We start from the raw sequence: 23964 nt of genomic DNA on the forward strand, positions 1-23964 counted from the left end.
AATTAAATTTTGTACCTTAGCTGGCTTTTATAACTTATACAATGCTAGCATATAGCTGATTCAATCTGGTTAAGAGGGAAAGCAAGCTTCAGGAATACGTGAATCCAGATATGAGTTCTCACATGCTTAATTTCAAAGGAAACAGCTGCCTTTCAATAGTGAGATATACAAAACTGAGTTATTTATTCTAGATCCATAGGTGACAAATGCTTTGCCCATAAGAGAATTTCTAACTCTAAACATGATAGGTATTTTAAAAAATTGTTTATATACACAGTAAATTTCAAGATAATTAAAAAAAAAAAAAAAACAAAACAGTATTCTCAATGAACACATATAGGCAAATGCCTGACTTCCAGGTTGAATTTTTGCCATGTTTTCTCTATGAATGTAGTTTGCAGAATTTCTGTTTAAGCTTTCTACTTATCTATTACACTACATTAATTTAAAACCAATAACCCTGAAAATGAATAACCACAGTTACAAATTTGGGAATGAAGACAATGGGAAGAAATACCACAAATGGGAGAAAATATGTACAAAAGACACATCTGATAAAGAACTGTTATTCAAAATACGCAAAACTCTTAAACCTTAACAATAAGAAAATGAACCAATTTAAGAATGGGCAAAGGAAGATATACGGATAGCAAATGAGCACATAAAAATGAGATGCTCAGTATCATGTCATTAGGGAAATGCAAATTAAAATGAGATACCCCTACCTACCGATCAGAATGCCCCAAATCCGAAACACAGACATCAAATGCTGGAAAGGATATAAAGCCACAGGAACTCTCAAACGTTGGTGGTGAAAATGCAAAACGGTACAGCCACTCTCAAAGACAGTTTGGCATTTTCTTACACAACTAAACACTCTTACATAGAATTTAGCAGTCAAACTCCTTGGTCCCAAAGGAGTATTTAGCCAAAGGAGCTAAAAAATTAGGTCCAGACAAAAACCTGCACATGGATATTTTTAGCAACTTTATTCACAATTCTCCAAATTTGGAAGCAACCATGGTATCTTTCAGTAGATGAGGAGATAAACTGTGGAACATCCAGACAATAGAATATTAACCAGTGCTAAAAAAGAAACAAGCTATCAAGCCATAGGAAGACATGTTACCAAGTGAAAGAAGTCAATCTACTACAGACTGTATGATTTCACTTGAATGACATTCACATTCTAGAAAAGCAAAACTATAGAGATAGTAAAAAGATCGGTAGGTCCCAGGCATTAGGGTAGAGGGAAGGATGAAGAAACAAAGAACAGAGGATTTTCAAGGCAGTGAAACTATTCTGCATGATGTTATAATGGTAGATAAATGTAATTATGTATTTGTCAAAACCCAATGAATACACAATACCAAAAGTGAACCCCAATGTAAACTATGGACTGTGGGTGATAATATGTTACGGTTGGTTTACAGACTGTAATAAATCCACCACTGTGGTGTGGAATTTTGATATGGTGGATGCTGATAGCAAGGGAGGTTATATGTGTGTGGGGGTGGGGTGGGGAGAGGATACATGGGAACTCTGTACTTTCTGCTTGATTTTGCTGAGAACTTAAAACTGCTGTAAAAAATAAAATCTATTAAAATCTTTTTTTAAAAATTGAGAAAAGGATACTGTGTGAAGATACTTTAAGCTATTAGATTCAGTCAAGAGACTCTGGGGTCACATTTATAATTATCCATTACCAAGCAAGTCATATGGTTAGGGCATGCCCTATACAGCTTACATCACAGAATCCAGCCTGATATTCAAAAACCAAAAGCAACACCTGAAAGAGCCAAGTTCGGCCCTAAAATTATAGACTGCTATCAGTGCCAGAAATAATTAGGAAGTCTATTTTAGAATTCAGACCCATTAGGATTTGTTTTTCAAAGTTCATTTACTAAGGTCTAGTCTCACATCTTCCCTAGTGTACTTTTTACTAATTAAGAATTTTGCTGCCATGCCAACAATACATTTGCTTAAAGGAAACAATTTTACAACTTTGAAATTTTAGTGTCATTTTATGCCACAAAACTTTATTTACAAAGTTTTTCAGAATATATTTGTTATACACCCACTATTCCAAGAGTGAAATGATATCAAACAGATTACACAAGCGCACAAAACATAGAAAACCATTCTACAATATATACAGTGCCGTAAGTGGTTGCTATTTTTACAGTTTTCTTTTGAAAATAATCTGCTGAATTTTTTTGCTGATAACACTTCAGAGTGATGTTGTCTTCAATTGTAGATTTCCACAGGGAGTCAAGAGTGTAATAATCCAATATATTTTATAGGTAGTATTTAACAGTTTACCAGTAACTACAAATCATTTTTTTTCCCACTTTTTTTCAAAAGTCTTGGATGATGAAGAATTATGACTTTCACCACCACTATAGTGTTCATATAAAGTCTGAAATTTAAAAACACAAATCTGTTTTGTAATATTTTAGTTTAATGTACTGTCATATTAGTAGACGTATTTGGATATATTCTAAATATAGTAAATGTCTCTCGTTCTTATAATTGGGAAACTATTTTATAAAGCTATTCAAGATAATAAAGAATTTTAAACACCAAGCTTGGCCGTAAGCATTACCTATCATGAGATCTTTCTATGAGAGAAATATAACAGAGCTACTAATTAACATACATATGAGCCTTCAAGGCCTTCTTTCTCTCTCTTACTTTTTCTTAAATAAAGCCAGTCTTAGGTAAATTCCTATACAAAATGTATTTATTAGGAAACTTTATATTATCAGATGATATTTAAACTAACAAATAGAAGATATTACAAACTATTATATAAATATAATAGATATATACTGAAATCTGTATATTTAAAAATTAAGAATCAGCTAATATCTAACTTATGAAGATGGCAGACATCTTTGCCCTCAAGCAACATACAACTTCAGTGATAAAAATAACTAATCTACTTCAATTATACCTATAAGAGGCTTTTAACAATGTATCAGTATAAATTTAAAACATGGAGATACAAAATAGAGAGCAATTACAAAACAAATTGTCAAATTTTAATTACTAAACCTATTGCTTTAGCCATTAGCATTTGAGAAAATTTAAGAAAACAGTTACTTCATATCACATGAATGCAAATACAGTGAACGTATAGTAAAGTTCTTCAGAAAGGCATTCAAGCTCTTGGCAACTCAGATGGACTATATACCTATCCAGAGGGCTACAAGTATTGATAGTTTAAGTTCCCATCATTGATAATGTTGTAACTGAAATATATTATCAGTAACTGCTTGGTAGCTAAACCAGTTGCTCAATAAGCATTTATAGGGTTCTAGAAATGACTAGGTGTTTGGTAACAGTAAGATCTAAAAATCATGGTATAGATATAAATGGACATTGTGAGACTAAAAAGCTTGAGACTTGTGCTTTGAGAACTGTGTTGACTGCTGTGTTCAGCTTCAAAAAGGCTGTTACATGTAATGTCTCTAAGGAAAAAACTGGCTAAAAGGAATAAATTCAAAAGTTGTGTTAATAATGGTGCTGAGTTAAAAGACACATTACGTTCCTACATTAAATTTATTCCAGTTGAGACCTGACAGCAATCTTTTGAATGCACCTTATGTGATGATCTACTTTGAACTGTGCTATAAGCACAAGAATATAAATCAAGTAGATCTGTATTTGTCAAAATGCATGTTAAGTATCTAAATGTAGAAACATGCTTCATAACTGATCTGATGATTGGACCAACTTTTCTTCAGACTACCTGTTTTTTTTTAATGTCTAATTCACTATATAAAACAGTTAAAATTAATGTAAAGAGCAGACATACTTTTTTTTTTTAAAGACGGGGTGTCACCATGTTGGTCAGGCTGGTCTTGAACTCCCAACCTCAGGTGATCCACCCGCCTTGGCCTCCAAAGTGCTTGGATTACAGGCGTGAGCCACTACGCCCGGCCAAGAGCAGACATACTTACTTTAGCAGCTTTCAAAATAGAGTTAGGAGAATTCAGACCAACAAGTTGGCCAAGAACATATTTCATTTCTTCAGTGGTTCCCTTGGCTATTTGTTTACCTGTAAAATAAATCAATGATACACTAGTACCAATAAGAAAATAATGTAAGTCCATTATAAATACACATTTTGATTCACACCATAAGTGACACACTAATTACACCCCTTATCTAGAATAAGTAAAAATGAATACCAGAAGTAAAGAAAAAAGTTTATTTACTTTTTATAATAATGGAACTTCCTTAAGGAAAGAGGTAGGCTGACCAAGAGGAGCCAATTCAGATTCTGTTTCTGTTATATAAATAGGTAACAGACAGTTTATATTAGTAATCTAGTAATCAACAAAGTTTTAAAGAAGTAGTACCTGGATGAGTTTGAATTTGAACATATGGATGAGCCAGGAGCTCAGGAATGGATATCCTCTGTTTAGGGTCCCTTATTAAACAACACTATAAAAACAAAAACATTTTTAAAAGAAAAACAAAGCAGGTTTTCACATATGATACTGATGAAGTATTTTTCCAGATTATATTATAAAAGTTGCTTTTTAGATATCCCATTCAAATAATGACAAGATTATTTCTCCCAAGGCACTTCTGCAAAATCTCCAAATATTTACAAGCTTTAAAACATCTTCAAAGTAAAAAAATTAATTCAGTTAGCAATTCCTTTGAATAGAATAGTTATATCTAGGCCAGGTACATAATTCCAATCATTTCAGCTATTTCTTTTAAGTAAATAATTAGTTATACGAAATTAATATTACCTTTAACACATCTTGAAGATCTATCTCTGGAATATCAGGAAATTCAATTTCATGATTAGGATCAATTATGGCATGCAATTTAGAAATCTGATTAATTATATGCTGAAATGGTGTCTTCCCATAAGTCATATAGTACAAAATACATCCTAAGGACCAAACATCACTTTTGGGGCTTATCTAAGAAAAATACAAACACAAAAAAGTTGCTGTTATTTTAATATAAAATGTAAAAACATATATATGAAATATATATATATTTAAAATCATAATTAAATATCCATGAATGCGTGAGTACTACATTATGTTAATATGACAAAACATCTTTTACTAGTTTTCATTTCAGTTGGTTTTTCCATCAACAGATAGAGCTTCACTTTAAATCCTTCTATAAACTCATAATTAAAATATTTCAATTAAGACAAAATATTAAATTCTTTCCAACCTGGGAAAATATAAAACTAAAAAATATAACTATGAGTTTTAAGGTTACTTGTTTTCCCCAGAATTACTGGAAGTTCAAAATATGCATACAGTTTTAATGGTTTAAATTATGCAACCCTTCAGACTTTTGGAAATAATAAATAAATAATACAACTTTAAATCCAAGTGCATATACTATAGAACTATGCTGAGCTTGTATCCTGGTCTTGTCACTAACTGGTAATACTATGTGTATATTTCCTCACTTCTGATACAGAAATAATAAAAGTACATTGTCATGGGCATTAAATGATAAACCATAAATATGGTTCATCATAGGGAAAAGTTTCTGGTTATCGTAAGTACTCAAGTTGTAAAGCAAATGAAAATAGAATTGATAAATGAAGTCAAGAACTGCGTATTTAAGATGAATAAAACCACAGAAAGTCTAATAAAAACATTAACAAATTTAAGCTTTAGAAGAGGAGTGGAGGCTAAACAAATACAAAAATAATTTTATGGAAACATTTGGCAAAATTTTATGCCAGTTATTTGAAAAATATTTAAAAGCTAGATTTTCTAAAATGGAAAATGTAATTTAGTAAATAAAAACACATTTATCAAGTAGTGATTCTAAGCTGAATAAACACGCTAAGTACCTTATATATTCTTTCCCGTTTTATCCTCAATTTATTTTACAATAGGCACTGTCTATAAACCTAATTTAGAGACAGGCAAACTAGGCAAGTTAAGTCACTTGGCCATAGACAGTTGTTAATGAAGAGGCAGATCTATGACTTGAATGGATGTAGGTCCCTGGGACAATGTGTGCTTGCACCTACTTAAGTTCTATTGATGTAGAGAAAGAAGGGTTAACCTGGGAGCCCAAGGCATCACAGGAGGCAAAAGGAGCCCCTGATAAGGGGCACTCATGAGGCTAACACAAAGCTCATCGAGGTAGTGAAATAAGTAAGTGAAAAATTAGCCAGTGGCAGGCCAGAAAAAAATTACATTCTCCAGGTGTACTTGGAAATGTAGAATTCACAAATGAGTAAGTGGTAAAAAAATAAAATATGAGAATTGGAAACGAAAAAAACCAGCAATGTCTCTGTAATGGCTTAAAAAGTTTTAGAACTTAAAGAAACTGTTATCTGGTAAGTTTATTCAGAAAACAGTGCAGATAAATGGGATGTAAATAATCTTTACAGTACCTTTGACTTAGATTTCCCATTCTCTCTGGAGGAAGACATATCTTTGATTGCTTCTGGTGGCATATAATTAACTGTGCCAACCTATTTGCCAAGTGAGAGAAAGCACAAATCAATGAAAACACTTCATTCTGCTTTAGATTCTTACAAATACAAATGCCAGATCCTTGGAAACTATATCCTTGCAAACTTCAAATAACTGCCGACAATGTTAAGATATATATCAAATTTCTTCACAACTGCAGCAAAATGAGTTGGGTTCCTAATCAGCAAAGTGACTCCTTTCAGAATGCTGTGCTTCTTCTATGATTATGGTGGGCAACTAGTAAAGTCTGCCCTAAAAACTGTCCAGGCTAAAATCCTATTAATGACCATAAACTTTGAGGCCATCAAGGGACTTACCATTCGTTTCTGTGTTGTAAGACACTTAACTTTAAAAAAGTATATTTTTTAAATAAGCCAACCAATATATAAACAAAAAGACCACCTAGCTTTGTCTCTCAGCAGTGCTCCGAGTTTCTACAGTAGGATAGGCCAACCTTAAAATGGACTCATTTTATTCTAAAACAAATGGTTTGCTCTCAAACACAGAATATCTCTACTTTAGGGCCTTGACCTGGAAGATATTGTCAGGCTGACTTACAACTCATTGTTCTGCCATACTTTTGACATAAAGAGACATGACTATCAAATAGAATCGTTTGAAGGACATGTTGTCCATCGAATCCTCCCAACAAAGTCTAGTTTTACTCCTGGGATTTAGGTGGACTCACATCAAAAATCTGTAAACATGGAACATAACATCCTGGCTCCAAGCAAGAATATTTTTTAGATATACTTTGGTGCCATTGCTTTAGTTTTTATGGAACAACTTCCTTAAGTTTGCCGTTGCAATACCTATTATTAAAACGTTGCTTATAATACTTATGGCATTTACAATATGAAGGACCATTTAAGAATTTTTTTTCCTTCTAATTTCAGTGATTGGAAAAGGTCTGCTTCTCAGGAAGAATAAAAATAATCTTACCTCAAAGACAATGAAAAACATATAACTGTAATTCCCTCTTTGTTTCCAACAAGGAAACTGAGCCAAATTTTCAGGTCAATTTTTGATCACAACCAAATGATTTCCAAGGAAGGTATTACTGTTTCTCTACTTCAGCTATAGGAAAACCATTCATAATTGCTAGAGATAGTCATATTTGATCTTAACTTTCTATTCTAAATTATAATGATCATGGTTTATATTTTTAAATCTATTCTTATTAAAAGACTTCAAATCCTTTGATTAAAAATATAACACTCATTTGCAAAATAATACTTTATAGGTGAAAAAAAGAATTGAAGTCTACTATGAGATAACCAACCATTAAAAGTCTTACCTGAGAATCTTTAACAATACTTGTTGTATCTGGTTGCATTTGGTTTGCGATCCCAAAATCAATTAGCTTTAACATTCCATCCACTATCAGAAAGTTAGCTGGTTTAAGATCACTGTGAACAATGCCTTTAAAATAAAAATCCACTATAATATTAAATAGTGTAAAACATTCTAAGGACCAAAAAACTCACAACCTACAGGTCAAGCTGTATTTATTCCTTCAGTTAGTGACTCCGAGTCAATATTCGTTTTTGTATATATTCTGCAAACATTTACATAGCAATTGTTATGTGCCAGGCACTATTCTAAGTTTGTTGTTTATACAGTACTGACTCATTTAATCCTTACAACAGTGTTGAAGTATTATCATCTTCCCCATTGTAAGGAAAGGAAACTAAGGCAATGAGAGTTTAATTAACTTGTACAAGGTCACACAGCCTAAGTGACAGTGCCATGAGTTGAAGCCAGACAGTCTGGCTTCAGAATCTATCCACTTAACCACTGTGATTCACTGCCAACTAGAGAGCATCATAAATTATACTGCCAGACAGTAAGACCCTAATGCTCCTGACATCTCCATCCCTATAGCCATGATCTTGATCACTGAATTATCTTTTAACTTATAGAAAGAGAGATATAAGGAGATAAATTACAATTAACTAGGATAACAGTTATTAAGAAAAAAAAAACAGGATAAGGCAGAGAATAGCTCTAAAAAGAACCAAGGACAAGTAAAAACCAACCCAGAAGTAGGCCTAACAGTAAAAAACGAACAAACAAACAAAAAACCCAGCTCTCACACAGGGCATACAATACAAAACAATTAGGAGAATGAGTAAAATAAATGTCTCATATTTTTAGGATGCCTGAACCCCAAAGTCTCAGTTCTGCTATAATCTAAGTATTTGGAAATAAGGATGATAGACTACATTAATACTGAGAAAAATATATTTTGTATTACAGATGTAAGAATTTGAGTTCACGTCCTATATCCTTGGGTTAACAGTGTTTTAAGAAATGGTTTTGTGCCTTCATCTTTAAATAAACTTCTAATTATTTAGTTCATGTAGTTAAAGATGCCAAGAACCCATGCCTTAAAGTTGTAAGTGTATTTCTCTAAGATGACACTATTAACAAATATTTTAACCTTCACACAAATATAAAAAAACCTTCAAATACCATGTTGATGGATTGTGTGAACTGCCTCTAACATATTTTTCCAGTAACTCTTGCGTTCCCATGGGTCAATGGATTTTTTCTTTTTAAGCCAACTATTAAGATCAATATTTCCACACTCCATTACCATGTAGATGTACTGGTCTGTGATTTCACTGCAATTAAACAAATAAAAGCAGCAAAACAATAAATGGCAAGGTTATATTAAAATTTACTAAATATTTACCTGAAGAATTATGACAAAAGTTTTCTTTTTAAATTTAAAAAGAATTCTTACTAATCATAAAGCCGGATGATCTTATCACTGTGTTGTTGTAGTTTATTCAAATAAGCTATTTCATTCCGGTAACTATCAAGAGTTTGGTTATCTGCTTCTTCTAAGTTCACAAATTTTATAGCATATATCTGTTTCTTTTCATTCAACACCTGAAATACCTATACAGTAGAACAAAGAGAAGTTTAGAATATACTACTTATATACTACTGCAATGATTCTAAATTTATTAGAACTTTAGGTTGGGAGAAAATTCTGAAGGAAATACTGACATGAACAACTAAAAGTTTCTAGGCCTATTTTGAGTTTAGAAGGAAGAAAAGTAATTCTGATTGGAGAGTAATAGTCCATTTCCAATGACCTATGATGATGGGCATTCAATAATTTAAGGTATAAATCTAAGTTTTTATATCAACATGTAAGAAAAATAATTTAAATTTCATATATATAACAATCTGTGGGATGCCCTAACCAGGAAAACAGCATAAAGAAAAAGACATTCCAAAATGTTAAGACAAGCCTGGTCAGTGGTGTGCTCCTTTAATCCCAACTACTCAGAAGGCTGAGGTGGGAGAATCGCTTGAGCCCCAGAGCTTGAGTCCAGCCTTGGCAAAATAGTGAGACACTGTCTCAAGGGAAAAAAAAAAAAGTGAAGGATGACTAAAGGTTATGATAGAGTCAATTCAATTCACAGATGTTGTTTTCTCCATTGCGCCTGGATTTGGCAATTTCATTCATGTGATACAGAATATTAAAAAATATATACTAATCATAAGCTATCAGTATATCCAGTTGTGAAAAGTAGAGTAGGTCCAATTTTCAAAGTCAAGTTGGCAGGAACAAGATGTTCTTGTATGTTGTCAGGATCTCTGAGGTCAAAGTCCAATTGCTCTGGCTATAATGAATGGTCAATTTCTAAGTAACATTTATAGGACAGATAACATTTTTAAAAATAGAAAACACTCCAAATGTAGCTTTCGGCAAATATGCAACAGGAATGGTGCTTTTAAAACTCAATTCAAATACAAAATGCCAGTGTATACAAGAAAAATTATATTCATATATCCCCTTTGACATATTTAAGTAAAAATTCATTTAACCTTGAACATCCAGCAGATACAGGGAAGGAATAAGAAAAGAGCCCAAGTGTTCATGAGGTTGATGTGCTAAAACTGCACTAACAAGGAAAATCTATCAGGCCCCTCAGGTATAGCTTGCTTTTAATTTTTAAGTATAAGGCTCTTAGTATTACTGGTTTTAGTTCGATACACAGCAAATTAGAGGGGGATGGGGCATAAGAGGGAGAAGAAAATAACAATAAAACAGACAGGAATTTAAAAATAGCAGCATAAAGCCATATTGTAAAAGGTAAACAGCCTCATAAACCCATGACCCTGAATCTAATGGCTAATATCTTATTTGTATGTTCTGGTGGTGTATCTGTACAGTGAAATAGCTTTGTATCATAAAAAGATAGAAATTAAAGATAGAAAGACTAAAATTTAAAGATAGAAAGACTAGAGGGAAATACCTGAATTGCAGCTCCAGCTCCAACCTTATCAGCAACCTAACTTTGGACAAGTTCCTTAACCTCTCAAAAATCAAATGCTGTTAGTAGTACCTACTGCACAGGGTTGGAAGGATGACTCAAATGACAGATGTCTGCAGAGTGTTCTGCAATGTGTCTGAAGTGAAGCAAATGTGAGCTACCATCACTAAAGACGTTCAGGACAGAATAAAGTGGACATTTTAAAACACGTTAAAGTTATCAGATATATCAGAAAAAAGCATACAGGGTATTAAAGCTATTTATGTAATATGATCTTTAAGTGAACAAATAAAAACTTTTAAATTAACTTTTTGCACGAATGAGTTTATTATTGCCCCCACTGTCCCTGTTCTGGCAAAACTCTTGCAATCTGGATTAGGTTAGCCTTATTTCAATTTCATAGAGATAGTATCAAGTGATGATTTGTTAGTTTTGTGAGAAGTTACCAGTATCTTGACCATGCTCATTAACCCCATGACTGTTCTAGATACTCTTAATAGCCTCCTTAAAAATTGCTCACTGCCTAAACTCTGAAACGGGCAGAGCACAAATCGTATTAGTTTTATAAAGCACGTTACTATCTTTTTCTCTGAGGTATTTGGTTTTTTTCAAGTCTATCATAATTAACTTAAATAACAATTAAATTGAATTCAGAAAATATGGGTCAGTCATAGCTTTATCACTTGGCCCTTGACTTAATAAGCTTACATCTTCATTATACTCCAAGGAAAATGTTCAAAATGCCATTAAGACTACTCTACATTCTCTGAAAACATATCACTAAATAAATACCTCTATTAAGTGTCAATACTTTGGTACTACTAAAATATAGCCAAATAACAAATAAATAAGATATATTAACCAAGTAATTTCTATGAAAGCAATTAGGTAATTCAAATAGATTGATAAAAGGAAATGTATAATGAAACCAATATTTATTGAAGACTTGATACCCATTGTAATGCACATACCTTATCTTTAATAAGTTAGTAAGACAGCCTTATGCAAGTCTAATTACTGTTAGCTGGATTAGGAAATTACAATAAAACTTAAAATCAGTCAAACAGTGTTTGTTTAATGTATCATCCTTAACAACTTATAATAGCAAAACAGCTGAAGACGGAGAGTTTACTCATTCGACTAATAAATTCAGTCCCTATCTGTTCTAGGTACTGTTCTAGATACTGGGGCTAATATCACTGAGCAAATCAGACAAACATTCGTATCTTCATGGAGCTCACATACATTCAAGTGCAGGGGGACACAAACAGCAAACCAAATAAGTAAATTCCAGAACATGTTAGAAGGTAAGATACAGAGAAAAATAAAACAGGAGAGGAATAGAGAACATCAGTGATCGGAAGGTGGGAGTTGCAGTTTTAGAGTGTGGGCAAGGAAGTCCTAACTCAGAAAACACAGGAGGATATCTGGAGGAAAATAGGATGTAATGTTAAAATAGACCAGGAGGAGGGCTGGGCGAAGTGCCGTAATCCCAGCACTTTGGGAGGTGAGGGGGGAGAATCACAAGGTGAGGAGTTCAAGACCAGCCTGGCCAACATGGTGAAACCCCATCTGTACAAAACATACAAAAAATTAGCTAGGCATACTGGCAGGCGTCTGTAATCGCAGCTACTCAGGAAGCTGAGGCAGGAGAATCGATTGAATCTGGGAGGTGAAGGTTGCAGTGAGCCAAGATTGTGCCACTGCACTCCAGCCCGGGCGACAGAGTGAGACTCCTTCTCAAAAAAAAAAAAAAGACCAGGAGGAATTGAAATAAGGTAAACACAGAAAGACAAATACCTCATGTTCTCACTTATATGTGAAATCTAAAACAATTAAACTCATAGAAGGAGAGCTCATACCACCTTTGACAATGGTGGTTACCAAAGGCTGGAGGTTGAGGGAAATGGGGAGATGTTGGTGAAGGGATACAAAGCCTCAAATAGGAGAAACAAGTTTGACTTCTTTTTTTGTAGATCATTAGCATAGCACGCTAAATATGATAATTGGATATTATACATTTCAATATTGCAAAGAAAGTCAATTTCTAATGTTCTCATCACAAAAGAAATTTGAGACGATAGATGTTAATTAGTTTAATCATTCCACAGTGCATTAAAACATCATAATACCACTTGTACCCCATAAAAATATACAACTATAATTTGTCAATATAAAATTTAAAAAAAAGTAGACGAGGAGGGCAAAGACTGAGTCAATGAAATCCTTTAGGAGGCTATTAAAATAATTTAGGTGAAAATAGAAAAGTTGCCCTGACCAAAGCAATAACGTGGGAGATGATGAGAAATACATTCTGGAGATACTCTGAAGTAGAACCAACAAGATTTGCTGATTGGCTAGATGTGTGTATGAGAATGAGAGGCACCAATTTTTTGGTCAATCAGTTGCAAGAATGAAGTTGCCATTTACTGAAATGGGAAAAGCTATGGAGCAAGAGTTGTGTTTGGACATATTGTTTTAAATGCCTAGCAGACACCAAGAGATGTTAAACAGTCAAGTTGAATATACAAGTCTGGAATTCAAAGGTGAGGTATTAGCTGGAAATAAAAGTTTGGGAATTGTCAGCATATACATAGTATTTGAAACCACAAGATTGAAAGAGAACACCAACGGAGTGAGTTTAAGATGAAAGAGGCTGGGTGCGGTGGCTCAGGCCTGTAATCCCAGCACTTTGTGAGGCTGAAGCGGGTGGATCACAAGGTCAGGAGATGGAGACCATCCTGGCCACCATGGTGAAACCCCGTCTCAACTAAAATTACAAAAATTAGCTGGGCATGGTGGTGTGTGCCTGTAATCCCAACTACTTGGGAGGCTAAGGCAGGAGAATCGCTTGAACCAGGGAGTCGGAGGTTGCAGTGAGCTGAGATCGCGTCACTGCACTCCAGTCTGAGCGACAGTGAGACTCTGTGTCAAAAAAAAAAAAAAAAAAGAAAGAAAGAAAAGAAAAAGAAAAAAATGCATGAGGACTAAGCCCTGGAGCACTGCTTTACTGAGATCAGAAACATGAGGAAGACAGTAGGTATGGCCAGTTTGAGAAGGAAAAAAAACACGAACCAAGTGGGGAAAAAAATTTAAATGAGAAAAAAAAGCAGCTGTCCCAAATGCTACATATTCCAAAATTTAAGCTAAGAATTATATTTGGCAAAAACGTGGGGGTCATTAGTGGTCTTGATTACAGTTATTCTGGTGAGTGATGAAGGTAAAAATCTAACAGAAGTACGTTTAATTGAATGACAAAGATGGTAAGTTTAGGTAATGCCTAAGATGCCCTCTATCCAGAGATGTAGAAACAATAGAAATTTAGAACTCAGGTAAATTTAGAAAATAATTTAATTTCAGAAACTCATTTGTTACTGAATTCTGTTTCTGAAATGAAAAGCTCAAAACAAAACAAATCCATTAGTGAAAATCCTTGCTGAATGAGTCTAAACATATTAGCAATTTATATCACATTCTGACTCAGAAATTTCTGGTTCTTTTGTGGTAATACATAGTGGTCATTTGCTACCCCATGTCAATATTTTTATTATTAAAGAAGAAATTTGGAAGCATAGGACATTGAAAGGAAAGGAACGAGACTGGGAATAAGAGATCTAAAGAGGGTATGTCACATGTGCAGGAGGGTGTGGGAAGAGAAGGGCAGGTGTTAAGATGGCTTTTTGGCTGAAGGGCAACATGGCCCCTAAAAGTTAAGGAAAAGCTGCCCTCACAGGTCAAAAGACCAAAAAAACCCAGAAATTAAAAAATATTTCTATTTATTTTGTAAATATTTAAGATACTTACCTTACTTGAACCTCCACGTCCTATCTGCTTTAATATGGAATAAATTTTTCCTTTAACTGAAATGCATTCATTTGTTGAAGAGGATGCTAAAACCTAAATAAGTAAAATATATAAATAAAAGTTCAAAGAATATGCCTAAGAAACTAGCTTACATTTGGTACAGTCAACTGCTTCCCATTTTGAAATTATCTTAAATCTTAAGTAGAAATGTTATAATATTTTTAAAAGGACTTGTTCTACATACTTTAACCAAAGAGAAAAACCTTAAAAAAAAAATAACAAACTTCCAAGGTCTCCCCCTTTAACTGGTTTTGACTTAAAAAGAAAATTCTTAAGGAGAAAAAAACACTTAATATGCAATCTGCAAACTTACAAGCTTTAAAACACATAAATATATATAATAAAAAATTAATTTTTCATTTTTATTTTCTATCTTTTCCCCTATATCTCTTTACTTTCATATGTGCATATACACACACATAATTATATCTACATATTTTTTTTTCTGAGATAGGGTCTCACTCTGTCTCCCAGACTGATGTGCAGTGGCGTGATCTCACCTCACCACTACCTCTGCCTCCCAGGCTCAAGCGATTCTCCTGCCTCAGCTTCCCAAGTAGGTGAGATTACAGGCGTGCCACTACTGTCAGCTATATCTGTATTCTTCTTTCTCATTTAGTGTTATATTATAAAAGAAGCAATGTGCTAAAGGTATTAAGAGCTCCAGAGTTAATCAAACAAATGCACATTTCGGCAATGTCCTTGATACGGTTTGGATGTGTACCCCTACTCAAATTTCATGTCGAATTGTAATTCCCAATGTTGGAGGTGGGACCTGGTGAGAGGTGACTGAATTCATGGGGGTAAATTTCCCCCTCAGTGCTTCTCTGAGAGTTCTCAAGAGATTTGGTGGTTTAAAAGTATGTGGTACCTCCCCCGACTCTCTTGCTTCCTCCTGCTCCAGCCAATGTGAAGTGCCTAGCTCCCCTTCACCTTCTGCCATGATTGAAAGTTTCCTGAGGCCTCCCCAGAAGCCAAGCAGATTCCCAGCATCATGCCTCCAGGACAGCCTGAGGAACCATTAGCCAGTTCAACCTCTTTTCTTTATAAATTACAGTCTCAGGTATTTTTTTATAGCAGTGTGAGAACTGATTAATATAGCCCCCCACTTTGTGCTGAGTGATGTTCAACAAGTTATTTAATTTTTTAGAACCTCAGCATCTTTCCCAGCAAACTTCTCAGTTGATGTACTACTATACAACTTGCTTCATCATCCCTTCCCTTATACTGGAGGATCTCTCTGTGTACCTATAAATGCTTTGAACAGATGGAGTGCTGAGAGGACTTATTCTGAGCTGATAAAGAAGTTGAAACAAAGAGCTCCCGATTAGCTGATTAACCAAGTTGAAACAAGGTCTGAATAAACCTCAGTTTAACTAAGGCCTGCTTTAGGTTCCAAATGGTAGAATCTCTCATATAATTTTCTATTTAAATAAAAAAGATAAATATTCTAATTTTCTCACCTCCAGGATTGAGATACACTGTTGAGTCAATATATATTTATTTCCTGTAAGAAAGTATTGGGCTTCTAAACGTGTATGTATTGTAATTTCATCAAGATTCCCCCCCTCCTTTTATGCCTCCTCTCTCTCATCTTCATTTCTTATTTCAAACTGTGAACGTTCTGAGGGAAGAAAGCAGTTCAATGTCCTTTCCCCATGGCTGCTGAGTTTTTAGAATAAAATAATTCTATCTTATTTCTGATTCAACACTAATGTGAACTCCAATTTCCTACACAGGACATCCCACATCCCCCTTAGTCTGCCCTTACTGTGGCTAGAGTTTCCAAAATGCAATTTGGGTCATTTCAGTTCTCTGCTTCAGCCTCTTCCAAAGCTTCCCACCCTCTTAGGGTAAATCTTAAGGCTCCAGCAAACCTTGGGCCTCACCCCTTCCCCTTCGTAAGCTGCAGCCACACTGTGGCCTCATTTCAGTTCTCTCCTGACACTGGCCTCTTCTAGAAGGCTCCACCAAGTCCCTCCACTTATTATCTGTGACTTGTCTTCTAGACTGCAAATCAAACAGGGCCTGACACTAGTAACAGCTAAATACATGTGTTTTAAATCAATGCATGAACAAACCTGATCATTTTTCCTTTGTAATTTATTATACTGTTTCAATCCTCAAAACGCTATCACCTCTTTCCAGTTAGCATCTAGTGTCAGTTCACTGTTTGGTCCATTATTCTTTCAAATTATGAAAATTATACATAACACAAATTACCACTTTAACCATTTTTAAGTACAATTCAGTGGCATTAAGTACATTCAGTATGTAATGATGGAAAAGTTCTGGAGATGGATGGTGGCACAAATATCACCACTGAAACTCTATATCCATTAAACAGTAACTCACCATTCCTCCCTCTCTCTTTCCTGATAACTACTGTTCTTATTCTGTCAACTAATTTTATCAGTTGATTTTTATAGGTAATAACTCATGGGTTTTTTGTTTTATTTAAATAACAATTCCTGCTAACATTTCTAATTTACTAAGTGTCATGCTCTGTATTAAGAGTTACATGTATATTAACTAATTTAATCTTTACAACCATCCTTGAGGTAGTTAGCTTTATTAATTTTATAGATGATGAAACAGGCACAGAAAGTTTAGGTAACTTGTAAAAGATTACATAGACCGTAAGCAGTGAGGCCAAAATTCATGTCCAGTGTCTTGAAGGTCCATGTTTTCTACCAGTATTAAGCTGCCTCTAGGACAGTCATTAGAAACTAACTTCTGCCTCATCAGCAAAAAATCTTTCTTCTTACAGTTATTACTATAATACATTCTAGCAGTATCTCATATTGCTATTCTGATATTTTGAAAATGTACATTTCCAAATGAATTGTATACTAACAAATAAAATGAAGCTGCTCACTAGCAGCTGATATAAACACAACAAAAAGTAACCCTGGCTGGGCAGGGTGGCTCATGCCGGCAATCCCAGAACTTTGGGAGTCCGAGGTGGATGGATGGCTCGAGGCCAGGAGTTTGAGACCAGCCTGGGCAATATGATGAAACTCTGTCTCTACTAAAAATACAAAAATTAGCCAGGTGTAGTGATGCGTGCCTGTAATCCTAGCTACTCAGGAGGCTAAGGAACAAGAATCACTTGAACCTGGGAGGTGGAAGTTGTAGTGAGCTGAGATCGCACCATTCCACTCCAGTCTGGTCAACAGAGCGAGACTCCGTCTCAAAAAAAATAAAAATATAAACTAATCTTTGTTATAAAGAAATTTTAACCAGCTATTCAAACTGTATTATTCTTTGGCCTAGTTAAGGAGAGTAGCTTCATTAGCTTCCTCAGTAACAAACCTCTCAAAGCCACAAGGCACACTCTTAATAGGATATCAGAAAAGTTTTGCCTAGTAGATTTAAGAATGGCCAAGTTCTTAAGACCTTTCCTGACAACTAGATGCTATAAAAATAAAATCTGTAAAACTGATTCGAACCTGTAAAGTTTGAAGTGGAGTAGCAGGTATTTGCTGCTGTTGCTGCTGGAAACAGACAGGTTGGCCATAAGGTGCTGACAACTGACAAGCAGGCGGAAAGTCGTTCTGTATAACTGGAGTTCTAAAACTGGGAAAGATTTTTTTTTTAATTTAAAACATTACAATTTAACAAATAAGATTCTCATTCAGTTTTCATTTGTTTTAAAAGGCTAATATAAACTTAAAAGTGTTACATCAAACAGAACCCAACTTAGTTTTCATAATATAGCTGGTATTTATTTCAGATATGCCACCACCAGATATTCAATTTTAGGGAATTCTTTCCGAAAGTAAATATTTGTATACAGACAAGAAAACCTTGTTTGTAAGATAAAGAAGATGGCATTTAAAATACAAAGTAGTTAGGGTTATTTTATATGAATTTAGCAAATGTCAGCTTATGGCCAGTCATAGATTTTATAAGTTTTTTTTTTTTTAAACAATAATGTTCTATATGGCCTGCTAGAAATATCAGAAAGCCAATTACATCAGAGGAGTTTGGCCTTTGAGTTTAAATCTGTTCAGTATACATTTGTGCTTTGTTTGCCTTGTTTGCTGTTAATATATCCTCAACACCTAGAACGCTGCTTGACACGAAAGAGCTCCAAAAATATTTGTTGACAATAACTAACCTAGTATCACAAATCTATTATCACTATTTTAGTTAGCAATAATTCTTTAAAATATTCTACATATAATAAAATGAGGCAATATATGTAAAACTATATTAAGTAGGTAAGAGGCTAAGTTACAAAATCTTTTAAGGCCAGTTCTAATTAAGATCAAGGATTCCATTATGAAAATGAAACGCAAAAGACGACGTGGACTTAAGCTATCCCAAGACATTAAAGATACAGCCACTAGTTGATGGTTGTAATGTATCCAAACCCTTTATTTCCTTTCTCTGAAATGGCATTCATTTTCTTTTGTAGTATCCCTTGTGTTCCCTGTCAATCAGCACACTGATCGTCCAACTTCTTCACTCATCCATCATTCCTATCCTCAAGTACTACACCTTTGAACACCACCAGAACTACGTGAACTGTAACAACCAACCTCTACCAGAAGCTATCACTTTCCAATTAACACTACTTTTGTTAAAAAAAAAATTCATCTACCCTTTATCCACTCTAAGAATGCTCATCTTTAAAATCTCTGAGTAGAGAGATAAATGATTGGCAATACAAGATTATCAAGAAGTTTTGCATCCTTAAGAGTATTTATAGGTTGTAGGTATAGATTTCAACAAGACAGAGACTACATTCACAACAATACTTAAAAATATGCATTATTACACCACTTTTCCCTTCCTATTTTATAGATGAAAACACCGATATTGAGAAAATAATATGAAGTTGGAAAATCTTTAAAGTAAAAGAGCAGCATTTAATCCCAGATTTATTTGGCCCAGAAGCCCATGTTAATTCTATCATACCACCCTGCCAATCAAGCAAGGGGCCAAAAGTAATTACCAGCTCATGTAATCATCCAAGGCATTGCTGCTTGGTGTCTTACAAATAGATTTTGGATCAAACCATTTATAAGCTGACACTGGCGGTGACTGTTTTGAAACTGAAAAGACAGGTTGCTCAAAAGTGGTATGTTTCTGTTAAAACAAAATAAAAGAACACTATGGTTTAGAGTCTTTAAATTGTTGCCTGTTCAACAGTTTTTACAAATATTATAACTTTTAAAATAATAATATATAATGTACAAAGGCACATTAAAACAGGTAGGCACATATATATATATATATTTCAGACTTTCAGTAATTTTTTAGCATAGTTATTTTACTCCAAATTCTTAAGCCTAGTAAATTCTGCTCCAACCGACAACAAGTACAGGGAAGGCACACAAATTGTTTAAAACACAATTTAACATTCTCCTCCATGAGAGCTATTTTAACAAGTATTAAATTCTTATAATCTAATGTAGTAGCCTGTGCTTCTGAAAATTAGCCTTCTTTAATCAATAAAACTATATTCCCTTTTCCTCAAATGTAGCCAAATACTACTTACTTAGCAAAATGTGGAATGACAAATGCCTATCTTCTATCCTCAAGAAGAGACAGAACCTGTAGAAATTCTTTCTCCAAAAGCATTGTTGGAAAAAAAAAAAAGAACCTATAGAATTCATCCTGTACAAACCCCCAAACAATGATGAAGGAACATCCGCTGTGGCAGAGATCAGCAAATTACAAACTCAGGCTCAATCTGGCCTGCTGCCTGCCTATTTTTGTAAACAAAGTTTTATTAGAACATGGCTATGCCAATCTGTTTACATATTGTCTCTGGCTTTTATTTTCATGTTCTAATGGCAGAAGTGAAAAGCTACAAACAGAGCCCATGGCCTGCAAATCCTAATAACCCTTTATAGAAGTTTGCTAATCCCTGCTGTACCACATCTCAATCAAATAGAGAACCATATTTTGCTTGAATACTTTTAGTAACTAAGCACTCACTAGTCTACAGAGGATCACTTCAATTTTGGGACAGCTTTAGTTATCAGAAAATATTCGCAGATAATTTGGATTAAATTGGTTTCACTATTACAATTTCAACACACTGGTCCTCATCATGGTCTTGAGAATTACAACAGCTAAATCTATCCTACTTTCTTCATTTCATTCTTGGCCAAGAAATTTTTATTCCAGGATAAATTCTCCCTCTCATTTAAGACTTCCATGTGTCTGTGCTCGCGTGCAGGCATGCACACATTTTAGGATTAGTGGTAAAGATGTTACTGAGGACTGCTGTAGTAAGATTAATGAGCAAGGAAAATGAAAAAGAGCATGATCATAGACTGGAATGTTTGCATTTGCGATTTAGGAGGTCAGAATTGAGGATATAAGGAGTGGCTAAAGCAAAATTAAGGAAATGGTCATGAGACAGCAAGAAGTTAGAAACACGAAGGCCAACTGTAGGACTGATAATACACAGGGGTGTAGAAGCCAACAAAAACAAAGACAGTTGTTGGGATCTGGTTGATCCAAACCCTAATAGCTTCAAGGAATGATGAGGAATCACTAGGGGATTCAGAGATGAGAATAAGCCAGAAGCCCCAAAAGAGCAGGCTTTTTGCAAGAAAGAGAGGAAGAAATGGTTTGGACATAGAATGATGAGCACACAGCCATAAGGTAAGTGAGATGTGAAACAGAACCAATCCTCCCTTGAAGGGGCTGCTGGTCAAGCAATAACCACAAGAAACTGCCTAGATTCTATACTTTTTCTTTCTATGTGTACTATTCAACGGTTCTTAGTATATTCACAGTTGTGCAACCATCACCACTATCCAATTTTAGAGTATCTTCATCTCCTAAAAAGAAACCTCATACCCACTAGCAATCACTCCCCACTCTCCACTGCTCCCAGCCCCTGGCAACCACTAATCTACTTTCCACCTCTATGGATTTGCCTATTCTGATCATTTTATCTAAATGAGATCGTACAATATACGGTCTTTTATGGTGAGCTTCTTTTACTTAGCATGTCGTGAATGTTCATTTATGTTGTAACGTGTACTAGTACTTCATTACCATTTATTGTTGATTAACATTTCATTGTATGAATGTACCACATTTTGCTTATCCATTCATCGATTGGATATTTTGTTATTTCCACTTTTTGGCAAGTATGAAAATGCTGCTATGAATATTTATGTACAAATATTTGTGTGGCTATATGCTTTCAATTCTCTTGACTACAAACCTAGGAGTGGAAATGCTGGACCATATAACGTGACATTTAACCTTTTGAAGAACTGCCAGATTGCACCATTTCACATCCCCACTAGCAGCATATGAAGGTTCTAAAATTCTCCACATACTTGTCAACATTTGTTATTGTCTCTTTAATTATAGCCATCCTAGTGGGTGTGAAGTAGTATCTTATTATGGTTTTGATTTGTATTTCTTCAATGATCCACATGGTTTTCAGTTCCCTTACAATCCTATTAGTGTACAAGTTTCAAACATAAAAAAAGAGGAGATGCTTGTTTAATACAATCTATGACTCAACCTATCAGGATCCTTATCATCTAGCATTTGTTACCTATATCTACAAGTTAGTGATCTTACTATAATATTTACCTTTCTCACTTTTATTTTCTCACGAGTATATACTGGAGTTTTCCAGAGACTGTATGACATGTAATAATGAAACAGACTGAATGCAAAAGCAGACATAAGAATCCAGTCTTTTGTTAAGTCAACTGTTAAGATGTGCAAAAACTGTAAAACAATGCTACTCTTCTCACTGTATTTTGTTTCAGAAAATACTTATTTTCATAATAGTGTACTTATATTCACGAGTTTATCATAGTTATTTTTAATAAACTGATAAATATTTTTAAAATTTCTTGGCTTTATTTCCTAATACAGTAAATAGAAATAAATAAAATCAACATAAACAAAAACTCTTTATGGGCATTGATAATTAAGAATATAAAAGAACAAAATATTTGAGAACCACTGAATTAGAAAATAAGGCCTCTACTGTCTTTATTGCAAGTCACTGAAAAGAAATGGTAAGGAAACTATGGCCATGAACTGCAGCTATGGCTCTTTAGGTATTCCTTCTGAAAAGGCCACCAGGAATGATCATTCAATATGTTACAAATTCATGTATATTGTCTAGAATATATTTTTCTATTTTTATTAGTGAATATGACCATAAGAAACTGTTAAGTGCTTGGGACAGCACTGCACTAGTTCAGAGATTGGTATACACTTTTCTGCAAAGGACCAGATAGTAAACATTTTAAACTTTGCAGGCCAGATGGTCTCTAATGCAGCTACTCAATTCTGCTCTTATAATGCAAAAGCAGCGATAGACATTAAATGAATGAGTGTGTCAGTGTTCCAATAAATCTTTATTTACACAAGCAGGCTAAGAACTATACTTGGTCCATAGCCTATAGTCTGCCAACCCCTGCACCAGTCTACTGGCAACCTAGAAACACTATTGATCATAGAAAGGAATTTAGACTGACTTTTACGGAACGTATGACTGCTTCTGATCACTATTTTATAAATGATTAAAAAATCCTTTAAATAAACTATTCTACTAAATAAGGTCCACACACATTTAATAAACGAAAACATTTAATATGACCATCAAACTTCAAAAATGCATTATGAACAAAAAAGCAATGTTGTACTTTAGCAGAAAAGTTACCTCTGTATTAATCTTTTGGGCTAACTCTGGAATCTGCCACTGATTTGAAGACGCAGCAGGATTCTGGTTAATACACTCTGACTTTCTCTTAGATTCCCACTGTTTCTGGTTACTCTCTGGAACCTCTGGTTCTTGGTACTCTTTAGTTTCTGAAATTGCATTTGTTGTCATTAAAAAGCAAGAATATTTGATCATAATAAACTAAGCCTAAACAACAGAACATGTTACAAACTGTATCAGTAATCAGTTCTTAAAAACAAACGAGGGAAACAAAAAGCTTTAAACCAGCTACTTAATTTGTTTTTACCAAGTCAATTTCACAAAGTGCACTATAGTCACCTCCCTAAACTGTTACTAAGAACTTTGTTTAGAGGCCCCGGCAGATTTAAATGCTTCTTTACCAATAAACAAATAACTAAAAACTTTTAAAACATATAGGTGGTATAAAGTCTTACTAATAGAGAAGTTAATTTACCACTTTTCATAAACCAAGTATCCAAGCCTCAAAATGCATTTTAGAACGTTTTTTTTCCTTTTTGCTTTCAGCTTCGAAGCATACTTGGGAAACCCTTAGTTTCTCTCTTTCCCACCAGGCACTTCCATGAACACAGTTCACTTATCTAATTAAGTACTTGCTTAGAAATTTCAGGGGCCAGTT

General features: G+C 34.3%; 1 protein-coding gene across 3 annotated transcripts in view; it reads right to left on the reverse strand.

Annotated features, from left to right (window-relative positions):
• Positions 1-1229: 1229 nt before the first annotated feature.
• The window catches only part of TTK (TTK protein kinase), a 46437-nt gene continuing 23702 nt past the window's right edge, over positions 1230-23964 (reverse strand). For all 3 annotated transcript variants that reach the window (XM_021670311.2, XM_021670312.2, XM_021670310.2), the window contains 12 exons: positions 23307-23455; positions 19605-19738; positions 18094-18220; positions 14582-14674; positions 9232-9389; positions 8958-9109; positions 7780-7904; positions 6401-6481; positions 4770-4946; positions 4368-4452; positions 3966-4063; positions 1230-2419 (listed from right to left, as the gene is read on the reverse strand). In XM_021670311.2, the coding sequence (XP_021525986.2) occupies positions 2336-2419; positions 3966-4063; positions 4368-4452; positions 4770-4946; positions 6401-6481; positions 7780-7904; positions 8958-9109; positions 9232-9389; positions 14582-14674; positions 18094-18220; positions 19605-19738; positions 23307-23455 (1463 nt within the window). In that variant the 3' untranslated portion in view covers positions 1230-2335. The remainder of the gene's footprint in view (positions 2420-3965; positions 4064-4367; positions 4453-4769; positions 4947-6400; positions 6482-7779; positions 7905-8957; positions 9110-9231; positions 9390-14581; positions 14675-18093; positions 18221-19604; positions 19739-23306; positions 23456-23964) is intronic.

This window comes from Aotus nancymaae, unplaced genomic scaffold, assembly GCF_030222135.1.
Source record: "Aotus nancymaae isolate 86718 unplaced genomic scaffold, 86718_ANA_hifiasm-v0.15.2.pri h1tg000040l, whole genome shotgun sequence".
NCBI lineage: Eukaryota > Metazoa > Chordata > Mammalia > Primates > Aotidae > Aotus > Aotus nancymaae.